At 40.2% G+C, this 14335-nt stretch overlaps 1 protein-coding gene across 4 annotated transcripts in view; it reads right to left on the bottom strand.

Moving 5' to 3' along the window:
* arhgap44a (Rho GTPase activating protein 44a) overlaps positions 1–14335 on the bottom strand; it is a 40891-nt gene that overhangs the window by 13132 nt on the left and 13424 nt on the right. For all 4 annotated transcript variants that reach the window (XM_063018500.1, XM_063018497.1, XM_063018499.1 and 1 more), the window contains exons 2-14: positions 10359–10398; positions 10024–10143; positions 9848–9924; positions 8959–9070; positions 8281–8357; positions 6590–6707; positions 6230–6298; positions 5326–5407; positions 5049–5176; positions 4131–4242; positions 1858–1939; positions 1542–1622; positions 273–386 (exon numbers count right to left, since the gene is read on the bottom strand). In XM_063018500.1, the coding sequence (XP_062874570.1) occupies positions 273–386; positions 1542–1622; positions 1858–1939; positions 4131–4242; positions 5049–5176; positions 5326–5407; positions 6230–6298; positions 6590–6707; positions 8281–8357; positions 8959–9070; positions 9848–9924; positions 10024–10143; positions 10359–10398 (1212 nt within the window). The remainder of the gene's footprint in view (positions 1–272; positions 387–1541; positions 1623–1857; positions 1940–4130; positions 4243–5048; positions 5177–5325; positions 5408–6229; positions 6299–6589; positions 6708–8280; positions 8358–8958; positions 9071–9847; positions 9925–10023; positions 10144–10358; positions 10399–14335) is intronic.

Here is a 14335-nt window from a genome sequence, read left to right as displayed (position 1 = left end):
GTTTTAAAACGGCTAAATGACGCTGAAATGAAACTCTTGGTGTAGCTTTTCCAAAGTCCTGAACTAGAACACTAAGTGGAAAGTTATGATCCAACCCCAGTACAAGAACGACTGCATAAATCATTGAAATTCCGCCATGCCTTTAAAGTGTATATTAACTTCTGACTCTACACCCAGCTCCAGCTGCTTCAAGTTTGTCGTTCTGTCCGGTGCAATAAAAGTGAGCATGAAATCTTTACAGCAGTGTGTGAATGATGTGGACAGACACTCACGATTCGGAATGAGACCATAGCAGATTGGGTCCCAATACTATTGCAATATTACCAGGCGTCATTTTGTTGGCATCCTGGTACTCAGTGAGCTTGGCTAAGAATTTAATCAAGTATCTGTGAAAAAAGATAAAAATGGAGATGAAAAATGGTAAACAGATTTTCCACACTTTTTACAAAGTACATTCATCATGCAGACACATATCAGTAAAAGTCTGCTCTGTGAGGCCTATCAATATTTTAGCATCCCCAGCTCTCTGGTCTGAGGAACAGGAAAACAGCTTTGCTCTGTTTGGATCATTGATTAATCTACAAATACACATATCTCCAATCGAGATGCTGGTTTTACACTGGTTCTTACTGGTTCTTAATGTATCCTGCTATAATTTATCCTCCTATCATGCATAATAAGTAAATCAGGTGTCATAAAACCAACTCTTGGTTTTGAATTTCAGTGATTTGAATTTCTCTTTTGGCACATTTTGATGTTACATAAGTTTAAAAAAAGGTCGGGATAGGGATAAGTTAAGACCTGGAACATCATAACCAGGGTAATGCAACCATGCTAATGCATGATTGGAACATCCAGGAATGGCAAGGACAGAGAACAACACATTAGTGCAAATGTTCATCAATAAGTGATTGCAAGTATTTCAGGTTTTTAAACCTATACAGTGCATAATATCATTAAAAGTTCAGCGAAATGGACTAAAAGTCAACCAACAGAGTAAAGTTCAAAAGCCAGGGTCTGCCCTGTAAGATCTACACAGTTTGAACATAACAATGCCAAGCCACATGTATGTGTTACAAAAGCATGGGTACACAATCAGAAAGTGCAGGTACAAGACCTGTAATCCAGACCTGTCTCCCATTGAAAATGTGCGGTGCATTATGATTTACACTGTATGGACAAAGTATTGGGACACCCATTCAAGTGCCCCACTGAACAGCTTTGGAATAAAGTAAATATCAATTGTGTTTTCTTGACCAACAACAGTGCCCAGTTATACAAATTCCCACAGATATACCTGTTAGTCTTGCGAGAAGCCATCTATTCTAGTCAGTCTATTTTAATACCATTTGTTTTTAAAATGAGATCTACAACAAACTCACTGTTAGGTGGATAAACACTTTTGCCCATATAGTGTATGTAAGGGTAAAATTGATATTCTTAAACAACTGCTTACTATTTTTATTTGCTAACTTTTGTGAAACCAAGGTTTGAAGAAATAAAGAACTTTGCAGGAAAACAGGAAATCCAAAATCACAGACCTGAAATTGTTTAAATTGGCTGTTGGAAGTTTCTCACATGAAGCCAGCAGGGCTTGAAGCCTTTTGTCCATGTCTTGGACACTGCAATTAAAAAAACAAACATTTACTACACAGCAATACTAGTAAAAAAAACAAACATGTTAAAACTCTATTACTAATTAAGGCAGTATTCAGGTGAGTAATAAAGGTGTATTATTATAAATGCACTGTACTGGGGAAGAAAAACTGTGTACGGACACCATCATCCATGAGTGTGCTGGTATGCTATGGTGTAAAGGTGGGTACCAGAGCATAGGAGTGGTGCACATGTACTTACTTCGAAGCCTGAATCCATTCATCATAGAGTTGAGAGGTCATTAGAGGTTCAGGGAGTTCACGGAGATACGACTTCAAGGCTCCTAAGACAGGGAGTCACAATTAAAAACAGAAAGGAGCTGCTTATTTTTATAAACCACTTTGTCCTGTTCAGATTGACTCCGGACATGGCGACAATCCATCGCAAGGCAAATCCAAGCAATTTTGGGACTAAGTGGAAGTAGTGGGGCCTGAGCCAGCAACCTTCTAATTACTACCCCACTGTAAAAAAAAGGAAACGTGATGTAACAGTGGTGAACATGCCCTGTCTAGTATTTTTTGAATCTTTTTTGAATGATTTTTCCCTACTGTCCCAACTTTTTTGAAACTGGGACTGTACAACAGTAAATCTGGCCTGTTTTTACCACACTGAACAGTGATGAGTCATAACCAGAACCAAAGCATGATATGATTAGTGCAAATAAAACCTACAGTTAAAGGAAATGGAAATACACAGGGGGTCATTTAAAAGGCCTCATGCTGCACTTCAAAACACCCATTCCAAATAAATTGCTACATTAGTTCACCATCAATATAGCAATTTTATACTGACACGTCCAATCTGCGGCCGCTTCTTATCACCTGCTGATTAGCCATGCTAAAGCCCAACCTTCCCTCCCTTAAACACAATTCTGTTTATGTGGCATAACAAGTTCGAACACTTCGCACTGCCACGATTTTTGAAGTTTTAATAAAGCACTGCTAGTAAAGCATAAATCAGACTTAGGCCTCACAAACTCAAACCGTGCTCCACATTTCTGCTCTTTTTATTAACTCAAATGCAATAAAGACTACTACATAATTAGTTTAACACAATGCCTGCTGGAATGCAATGGAGTTTATTGCATTTGGAGTTTATTGCAATTCTGGTGCAAATCCAGCATTTAATACTTCATACAAAATCACATATATTGTTTAATGTAAAGAGATAAAGCAATGAGAGAGCAAGAAAATAAAGACTTTCCCTTTTTTCATATATTATTATCGCAATGTGTTTTTTTTGTACAGCGTATTTAATTTTAACCAATTGAATTATTATTCATTCATTCATTGTTGGTTTTAACCCAATATTATGGTAAACCAAGCTTTAATCTGAAACCTCTAGTAATCTAACACAAGCATTTTAGAACTATACGCTTAAAGTCAAGGAAAAAGAGAACTAGGAGAAATGTTCGCAAATGGAAGTGATTCAGAAAGTAAGCCTATACTAGATGTAAGGTATATTGGATATATTAAATATATAAGATATATTAGACGTTGATTACTTGTGGTTCACATTCTGAATGCAGCAGATATGGGTATAAAGACCTAAGCGACTTTTTTAAGGGTAAAAAATTATAGTCAGATGGCTGGGTTGAAGTATCTACGAAACAGCAAAGGGTGCTCAGAGTACCCCAAAGAGTGGTCTGTAAATAGATAAGCTATACTGCATCTGGAACAGACCAATAAAAGGGCTACTTAAATAGCTCCAACCATTCTGTATATGGGGCTGCATAGTAGCAAGCCAGTCAAAGTGCCCAAACTCCAGTCCACCTTCGAAAGCTCCTACAATGGGCATGCAACTGGTCATCAGAGCAATGAAAGAAGGTTGACTGGCCTGATAATGCCCATTTTCTCCAAGATCATGTGGACAGCCAGAAACATCTGAATCATTTACTCATTTACTCACAAAAAGACTCTTCCAGATGTCTTAATGATGTCAATTAAATCCACTGTATGTAGGGTTTGTTATTTGGTATATTGTGTGTAAATGGTCTTATATGGTAAACAAGTTAATGGGTGCAAACAAAATCTGGAAAATACTGAAAGCTGGTGTTGAACCAGAAAACCTTTCAGTGCTCTATGCAAGCCACTATGGGTTCTTCCATACCAAACTCAACAAACTATGTCTATGGAAACTATGGAAAATACTTATTCCAATTTTATAGCATAGTTTGAGGAGGACACAACAGTGTCTGTGCACAAAGCAATGTCCTCATGGTTTGATGAATTTGGCATAGAAAAACTCCAGTGGCCATCACAGAGCCAAATAAACACCTTTGAGATGAACTGATCATCAACCAGCCTCACAATGGCATGTTTTTAAAGGATTCACACAGATACACTCCAAACTGTTGTAAAAACCCTTCCCAAAATAAATGTACTAGTTCGAAATAGGATGTCAATTAAATCTATGCTGTATAGTCTATGCTATGGATAAAAGTACACAGCTGGAGCAATGGAGATACAGCTTACCTGCTATAGCGTGTGGATCAGCAGAGTACTCCTGCACGTCCATAACCCCGCAGTCCAGCGATGCCTTTAGCTTCTTCAGTTTGGAGGCAGATGGGGCCACTCGAAACAAACCCTGAGAGCACAATGAACCCCAAACAAAAGAGTGAAGGTACTCAAATAATATATATATATATATATACACATATATGAATAGTGCAGGGAGTGTTTTTTTAATGCAACTGTAAATAAGTAAAAAAAAAAAAACTACACTTTTCTAAATATGACACTATAATACTATTATGACCTGGGGAAATTCAAATATGCTCAAATATATCTTCACGGATGCATCTTGTCTTTGGATAAGATGTTCTTCAACCAGCTTGGTGGTCATAGCACAGTTTCATAATTAGGCACATTAGATTAGTTACTATCAACCTTTGCCTTACATATAAGATCCTTGCTGGCTGAGGAATAGCAAACAAGAACACATCCCCTCCGATACGTTTAAGTTAATCAGGCTCTTCTTTTCACCAGCCGACAGTAAACTCCAAAACAGAGTCATAATTCATACAGAGGAACATTCTATACTTCATCAAGATGATACAATCCGGCTTTCTTTTCTTTAGACATGGCTTATTGTATCTGTAGAGCGCCTGACCAGGCTGATGGCACCGCTAAGACCTAAAACAGGACTTCAGTAGTGGAGGGTTAATGTAATAGCACCGTTAAATGCTTTTTATGCTGGCTGCATCAAAAAACACTTTACTGCACAGAGCCTTCTCACTTTCTTACACCTAGCCCTAGTCTGAGGAAAGTTGGGTATTACTGGCGCATAAGGATTCAACTATCTTTTTAAATGAATACACTTCAATAGGGAATAGCTATAAATGAGGGCCTGGTCAGTGTGGATTTGTTAATTATTCTGCAGATGTTCCTTACCTCCTCCTGCATGCCGCACTCCAACAGCATGGTGACACATGCTTCGATAGGAAAGGCTATTTCTCTGCCACTGAGGGTCAGGTGCTCCTCTAACGGCTTTCCATACGATGGCTTCTCTATCCAATCCTCTGAAAAAAAGCCCAAAAAGCACATGTAGTACCAATACAGTGACAACTTCAAAAAAAGCTGAACATCAGAACATGACCTGAACAGAACATGCAAATCAACAGGCTGGTTTTGTGTGAGCGGGCTGTAAGGAACAGATGGAAAGACGTACCCTGGTGAGCTTTGATTTGAGGCAACACACTCTGCAGAATCTCCAGAGACTTCCTGTGATACTCCGACTGAATCTCTATAAGCTACATCAGGTGAGAGACCACACAAGGTGTTTAGACCCAATCACACTTGCAAAGCATAAGTAAAACATCATTGTTTTAGGGTGTTTACACTTTTGCTACAATATGCTCAGTTTGCTACAATATGCTCAGACAATTTTGACAATGGGTGTGGTCTTGGGTACTGAAATGAGGGTGTAAGGTTCACTTTAATAAGGTACTAATTTGCATACCCAATGAAATGCACTTTAATTGCATGATCAGCATTTGTAATCAATCAATAATCCTCCCTTAGCTTTTAAATAAATGATTCAATGATTGAATTAATGGTTTGTGTACAAGGGTCAGCCATTGTACGCCGCCCCTGGAGCAGACAGGGTTAAGGGTCTTGCTCAAGGGCCCAACAGTGGCTGCACAGCAGAGACCAGATTTGAACCCACAACCTTCCGACTGATAGGCTCACAAAGCTACCACTGTCCCATTTTGTCCCATTTTGAGGCAGCGCAGACCGACCTGAAGCCTGAAGTGATAGAACAGAAAATTTGCAGCATGAACCTACAGTACATCATCAAGTCAACATGTTTCCACTGAATCACTCTGAATTATGTCAAACTGAAATACATGAAGCGAGCAGCTTTGACTCAATTTAGCTCAATAAATAATACATTAAAAAGAATTATTCATGTAAAAGCCTAACTGTGGTCCTGCCTAACATAAGATCCTAAAACTTGGGTACATACTCATTATCCAGCTAAAAACACCCAGCTGAAAGTGTGAAAACACCCTTGACTAATTTCCAAGCAAGTTCTATCCAGCCAATCGTTATGTCCAAAAATAAGCACTTGCCATCTGAAAGGTGTTTGCATAGTCTATTTCTTTGGCCACAAAGTTGTACATGTCCGCTGATAACTGGTCCTGTAAAGGCAGAGCAAAAACAATGTGTTCAACAGTAAATTGTCTATGGTTTATTCCTTTTTATTTACAAAATGACTGTAACATTACATTCAGTTTAACCTGAACCTGGTGTTTTTATGTGAGGTTTGAAACACCAGTGCATTATGCAGCACGTGCACATTCATCATCTGACATTTTTATTGTTTTTTATATAAAAGGTGAATTATTGAAACAGAGACACTAATGGCAGCATTTGTCATGAAAATGGCAGTTACATAACAGCAGTTGAAGACAGATACGGAGGTAAATTACCCTGCAGATCTCCATGCGATTGGCCGTTTCTTCCATTTCTTCTCGGAGGGAGTCTGCTTTGGCCCCCACCGGCTGTAGATTGCTGGGGTGACTGGAGGACTTGCATGACTGCTGCCACCTATAGACAGTGCAAAGTAGAGACACAGTGTAGTATTTATTTATTTCACAGTCATGAAACACAGTCATGGGCAATTTTTTTATCTTCAATTCACCTCACTTGCAAGTCTTTGGACTGTGCGAGGAAACCAGAGCTCCCGGAGGTAACCCACGCAGACACGGGGTGAACATACAAACTCTACACTGAAAGGACCCGGGCCGCCCCACCTGAGGATCGAACCCAGGACCTCCTTGCTGTAAGGCGACAGTGCTACCCACTGAGCCACCGTGCTGCCTCAACACAGTATAGCTTTGTATATTTATTTGGCTTTTAATGCCTTGGTTACTCTAATGAGTTACTGTCAAGGCTGGAAGGTATATGTATAGGCTTTACATATGAATCCTTAATTTGTATTTGTGAGAAAGTTGAGTTGGTCTTAGTTAGACGCTGTCTTTCTCTCTTGTATTTAGGGCATCCTGTCAGAGTATGTTTTACGATAATTGGAGCTCGATAGTGGTCACAGAAGGGGGCCTCCTCTCCCCTTATCAGGTATGACGGTATGACTGAATAAGTCGAGTGTATCCAAAGCTGCATCTTGACACAATAGAGCTTAATATAGCGACAAGCAACAGATGCCTAAACCATATTAGAGTGAGTTTTATTTTAACTAAAATATATATAAAATATATTATCCAGCTAAAAAACAGACACACATACACACACACATACACACACACCCATTCACCTATAGGGCAACTCAGTGTCTCCAATTAACCTGACTGCATGTTTTTGGACTGTGGGAGGAAACCGGAGCTCCCGGAGGAAGCCCATGCAGACTTGGGGAGAACATGCAAACACCGCACAGAAAGGACCTGGACCGCCCCGTCTGGGGATCAAACCCAGGACCTTCTTGCTGTGAGGCGACACTGCTACCCACCAAGCCACCGTGCCACCCAAATGAATTATCTTATTATTTAAAATAAAAAAACGGACATCTCGTATTCAGAAAATTATTCAGCCCTATTGCTGTGGCACTCCAAATTGTACTCAGGTGCATCCTATTTGCTTTAATTAGCTTTGGTCTCAGTCCAGAACTCAATAGAGGTTCTGCTGTTGCAATGTGAACTGATTGGAAGGGCACACACCAAAACCCAAGCAATGAGGTCCAAGGAACTGTCTGCATCTCCGCAATCAAAGGCACAGCTCAGATCAAGGATATTAAACAATATCTAAGCCTTTGCATGTACAAAAGACCAAGTCTGGAACAACCTTGAACTTTTCTAGACTGGGGCAATAATTTAACTTCGTGACGTGGAGATCAACTGGCGTCACTAGGTTGTGCATAAGCAACAATACTTCATGTGGCGATGTATTTTTTATTGGAATATTAACATTATGTTGTCGTTGCCCACTCCAGGATCACACTTGACATAGTCATTGTTCATATGCATTGCATTACAAAACTTTCACATCTGCTTCAGTAAGCGTTCAGCTTTTCAGCTGGTTGTAAAAATGGCTTTAGCTCTGGCACCAGACAGTGGAAAAGTAACAGCATGGCCCTGTCAATGGAAAAAACAGTCAAATGTTGTCGCACCTTGTCCGTGCTGAATCCATATCCAGAACGAGCTTGGCTAGGTGTTTTCTTTGTTTCTGTATGTTAGGAATCTCCACCTGATATGACACAAAAACACATACCTGAGAATCAAACAGTCATAAGTCGTCTTACACACAATGTCAAACAGGAAATTCAGTTAAATGTAGTCAAAAATGCAGACTTGGCAAGAGATCACTGTTCCCAGTATTTTTTAATCCGTGCATTCAAACTAGCCCTGTTGGTATAGACATAAATAAGTCGCCAGTCTTAACAAAGGAAATAAAAGACAATTTTTTAAAGGTAAACAATTTTTCAGAACTTCTACACCAACAAATTAATAACTTAAGTAAACTGATGTATATTTTTACACAGCACATTTTTAGAAAACCTGTGTGTTTATTTAGCCACAAAGAAAAAACTGCCATCCCATCACTAATTTCCACTATGACTTGCTGATTGCTTGGCTTCCTTTTACAGGCAAATCTAAATTATTTTCTTTGGTTGACTTTACTGTGATTACAACCCTATGTCATACAAGCAAATGTCACACGATAAATGCGGTCTGACAGTAGCAATATAGAATAGTCGGAGCTGCCCTTTAACACATTCATCGTTGGGCAATATTTCAGCCCCGAATACATTTGGCGTCATGCAGCGTTGCAAGAGAGGGGAGCTTACTTCAGCAAGACTGTAGAGAGGGTCCACTACATCTCTCTCCATCTGGCACTCAAAGACAAGGAGTTCCTGTGCCAGCTTCTCCTCAGTCTCACCACAAAGATTCAACATCTTACTGTGGATAAAAAAAACATATGAATCAGGGTAAGAAAGACTTTGCGTCTGTTTAAACAGCAAGCATAGACAGGACCTGATTTACAAGTGGTTTAGGTGTTAAAAAATACCAATTTAGCATAGCTGATTGGTTTTCCGGTGTTGGGGACCCTGATCGCATCCTAGGAGGGTATATTTTCCTGACACACGGTCTATCTGATGCGTGTGCAGTCCACCGACCCTTTCGTGGATTAGCACGTGATTACATCACTATAGTTAGCTGCAGGTCATTCAAACCAATGGGCTGAGGCGACACCCTCTGACAAGCCCACATTTGTAACATAATGACACTTCTACACCTTTATACAAATTAAAATTCATTAAGAATTCATTCATCAGTCGTATTTGTCATTTAATGTAAGAAAAGTTGTGCTGCACTGAATGCTGGGATTGTCTTTACTGCTTAGGAAGCATGGGATGCTCCCTTGTTATTCAGTCAGATTATCACTTAGAATTAAGGCACCTCAGTAGGCAGCATTTTAAGGTATCTAAGAATTTAGACAGCCTTCTTCACAGGAGCGTGAAGGATGACGTAAAATGCGTCTATGTATAGAAATCACTAGGTTTTCAGACAGACCCATTGTCTGTTTTACCCCCCGCTTTATCCTGGTCAGGGCTGCAGTGGGTCTGATTAATTGGGCAAAAGGTAGGAAACACACTTGACAGGTCAGAGACAGACCCTTAGGAAAGCTGTGTTAGACACGACTGCTCTTCTAACCTGAAGATTCTAAGTTCTTACCCGAGCAAAGAATCGTCTCCTAATACTGCTGCTCCCTCAACCATGCATTGTGCCAGTGTGGTCAGAGGCAACTTTTTCTAATTGGACAAGCAACAAAAAGACAAGCATTATATTAGAACCTTCAGATTCATCACTGCTGTTTATTCAGCTAAAATCATCAAATCAAAGGAACAAACCGAAGGGGACTTGACCGATTTCTTGTCCACCTCGGCCCCTTGCTGTCCCTGCAGGCAGGCGGTGAGCTTTTTATGTGTGCTGTGGGAAACCTGCTTCACCAGGTCCAGCCGCTTCTCCACCTGAATCACAGACAAACGGCACTGAGAATGCGCGTGGACCCATCCACCCACCCACACAGACTGTCAAATGAGTCATCCGACACCACACACATGCTCAATACACTTAGGATACATATGAATGTGAGAAAAGAACACACGCCGTGCAATACAAATGAAAACAGAATATAAAACAATAGAGAGAGAAAAAAGCACTACAGCATTTTAGGGTGTCTTACCTGTAGCAGGTCATCACTTAATACTTCTGTTTTTTCCGCCCTGTAATGTGAAAAGAGAGGCACAATTAGAGAGGTAAGATAGCAAATCCTAAATAATTTAACCAGAATAAACTGAACAAGCCAGGCAGGAAATCAGTTCATCTTGTTCCAGTATTAATTACACACAAGTAAGCTAGACCACAAAAAATCCCATAAATGCATATGTTATGCGGGTGCTGGAGCCTATCCCAGCTTTTCAATGGGTGCAAGGCACACAGTAACACCCTGGATGGGGCGCCAGTCCATCCACATACATACACACCCATTCACCTATAGGGCAATTCAGTGTCTCCAATTAACCTGACTGCATGTTTTTGGACTGTGGGAGGAAACCGGAGCTCCCGGAGGAAACCCACGCACACAGAGGGAGAGCATGCAAACTCTGCACAGAAGGACACAGACCGCCCCGCCCCGCCCCGCCTGGGGATAAAACCCAGGACCTTCTTGCTGTGAGGCAACAGTGCTACCCACCGTTTATTCTGTCATTTAATTTATGAATGTTATAATAATATAATATAAAAGTAGGCAAGTAGTGAAATGAAAAAAATATATACATTAAAAAATTCTCTCATAACTGAAAGACGTAACAATAATATTGTATGCCAGAATTAGGTGGAAGATTGTCCCTGCCCTGCTGTTCACTGCATGCAGTTCTCACACAGGGATGTGCCCGATCTGTGGGGAAGGGGATCATCATTAACCCCATGGGACCCACCACACCTACAGTCTCATTGCTTTTTACAGTGAAGTCATGCAGCCATGGAAACCTCTCAGGGCGTTCCAAACCGAGTCGGGACTGAGAACTGAACCACGAACACAGAAACAGCAAAACATTCATGACCCAATACCGGTTTAAGCACTGGGGAATTTATCTGCATTCCCATCAGTCTGTTCTGCAGACGTGTGAAATCACACGTGTTTCGCGCTGTTAAAACGGACACGTGTGTCTGGCTCTCGCTTTCTCTCGTTTTCTCACAGCTCCGAACCAGCCAGCATGACCCACATGCATCATGCAAACTCACAGCAGAACACGTTGCCATGGCAGCAAATGTCTGCCAATGAAAATAGACAATAACACATCTGGACCAGGACAGCAAATTCATGTATGGGTCAGTCAGAATCTGTTACTGTAAGGATGTGCACAGATGACTGATTTGACTGATTTGAAACATGCTGGTATAGTGCAGCATTGGTCCATGAATTTAAGGGAATGTGCAGCTGCCTAGGGTGCCATTTGGAAGGAAAAAGTGTTCAGGGTGGGCATCATTACTACAGGATACTACAGTATTTACACAGGCATAGTTTTTCCTAAGCCTCTCTTGATGGTGTGCAAGTCTTTATTGCCATGTATAATGAGCAGGAAATTGAAAACCTCTTAATTAATTCCATCACTAATCATTTAATTAATACATATCTTATTGAATCAGTGCTTTGTTACTTTGTCTGTCACAGATCTGTTAGAGGGAAAAGCTTCACATTTGCAGTTACAAATAAAAATAAAATATTTAGTGTTTTTAATTTATGGACACATTTGTTTTATTTCATATCTTTGCTCCATAAGTATTAATATTATATTTTCCCTACATGATCATTTAAAAAAACAAGCATAAATTCAGGTCATATTAATATACAACGTTGTTGTGATGTTATTATAAAAATAAGCAAGAAACATCTGGATTTAAAGCAAAAACAAAGCTCTGTTCAAAAACTGTAAAACTGAAAGCATTTAGTCCAGCGGTCCCCAACCTTTTTTGCACCACAGACCAGTTTCATATAAGATATAATTTCCGGCGGGGGCGGGAGGATTTAATATAGAATAACTATGGAATGGAAAATCAGTGTGAATCCTGAGCTTTTTACGCTGCAACAAGACGCTGCTCCCACCTAGTGGTGATAAGCGACAATAACACCCAAAGAGTTTTGGAAATTTAATTGCTCTTGTAGCAATCTCTAATTATTTATTCTTTCTGTGCAACTGTGTAATAATTTTATTGCTGAGATTTGCAATTTGCACCCGAAACATAATTTGCAATACTGGTGGGTCATTTATTACCAGCCCGCAGCCTGGTGGTTGGGGACCACTGATTTAGACACTATATTAAAAATGAATGTATGTAAAGGTTTTATATATTAATGTTGCAAATTATGTTTCGGGTGCAAATTGCAAATCTCAGCAATAAAATTATTACACAGTTCTTGAACAAAGCTACAAAGTCATAGCAACACCGTAAACATCCCTGGCAGTGCATTTAGTTCTATGATATGCAAGCGTAAAATACATGGACCAAAACTTTACACAGTGTGCTCTCAGACTTATGATGTGGAGGATAAACAAACAGCAGACAGCAAAAACGAACTGCAGGATTAACTAAAAGCAAAAGGAACAACAGTTACACAGAAAACAGTAAATAAATAACTGCACCACAATCATCCCCATTTCCATTTATGTCTTAAGGGGATGGCTGGAGCCCTGCAATGGATTGGCTCCCTGTCCAGGATATTTCTGTCTTGAGTTCAATGTTTCCCAGAGAAACTGGACCCGCTATGATATATATATATCTCCTTTGTTTGTTTCTTAACAGTATGAAACTGTTTAGTGACAAATATGTAATAACTGGGTAAATCAAGAAGGTGCAATTACTTTTTTCACAACAATTATAGTAATGAAATATTTAGACTATTGCACTTTACTTAATCTTTCCCCTGTATCCTGACAGTCCCTTAGTATTGTGATCTAAGTAGGTCCATGTTAATGCCCGGCCGATTGAAAGAATAGCCATTCTACTGCGTTTATTTAAAGACAGGAAAAGACTTTTTGTAACTGAGCAGAAGAATGAGTTTAATTTTGGCATCCTATCAACAAGCCTCAATCTGAAGCCAAAAGGCCTGTAGTTTTAGCAATACTTATGCCATCTGTTACTTTGCCCCATTTTTATTTACATGGCCAATACAGGGACTTCAGCACTCAGCACTAAACAATATAAAAGGCAATAAGGTATCGAAAGGAATATATTAGAAATTTTCTCACAATAAAACCTGGACACTGAGAACCAAATGTACATACAGTGTATCACAAAAGTGAGTACACCCCTCACATTTCTGCAAATATTTTATTATATCTTTTCATGGGACAACACTATAGAAATAAAACTTGGATATAACTTAGAGTAGTCAGTGTACAACTTGTATAGCAGTGTAGATTTACTGTCTTCTGAAAATAACTCAACACACAGCCATTAATGTCTAAATGGCTGGCAACATAAGTGAGTACACCCCACAGTGAACATGTCCAAATTGTGCCCAAAGTGTCAATATTTTGTGTGACCACCATTATTATCCAGCACTGCCTTAACCCTCCTGGGCATGGAATTCACCAGAGCTGCACAGGTTGCTACTGGAATCCTCTTCCACTCCTCCATGATGACATCACGGAGCTGGTGGATGTTAGACACCTTGAACTCCTCCACCTTCCACTTGAGGATGCGCCACAGGTGCTCAATTGGGTTTAGTCCATCACCTTTACCTTCAGCTTCCTCAGCAAGGCAGTTGTCATCTTGGAGCTTGTGTTTGGGGTCGTTATCCTGTTGGAAAACTGCCATGAGGCCCAGTTTTCGAAGGGAGGGGATCATGCTCTGTTTCAGAATGTCACAGTACATGTTGGAATTCATGTTTCCCTCAATGAACTGCAGCTCCCCAGTGCCAGCAACACTCATGCAGCCCAAGACCATGATGCTACCACCACCATGCTTGACTGTAGGCAAGATACAGTTGTCTTGGTACTTCTCACCAGGGTGCCGCCACACATGCTGGACACCATCTGAGCCAAACAAGTTTATCTTGGTCTCGTCAGACCACAGGGCATTCCAGTAATCCATGTTCTTGGACTGCTTGTCTTCAGCAAACTGTTTGCGGGCTTTCTTGTGCGTCAGCTTCCTTCT

This window comes from Trichomycterus rosablanca, chromosome 22 (genome assembly GCF_030014385.1).
Source record: "Trichomycterus rosablanca isolate fTriRos1 chromosome 22, fTriRos1.hap1, whole genome shotgun sequence".
NCBI lineage: Eukaryota > Metazoa > Chordata > Actinopteri > Siluriformes > Trichomycteridae > Trichomycterus > Trichomycterus rosablanca.
The sequence above is the reverse complement of the archived record's forward strand: the minus strand, read 5'-3'. Positions and strand labels throughout refer to the sequence as shown.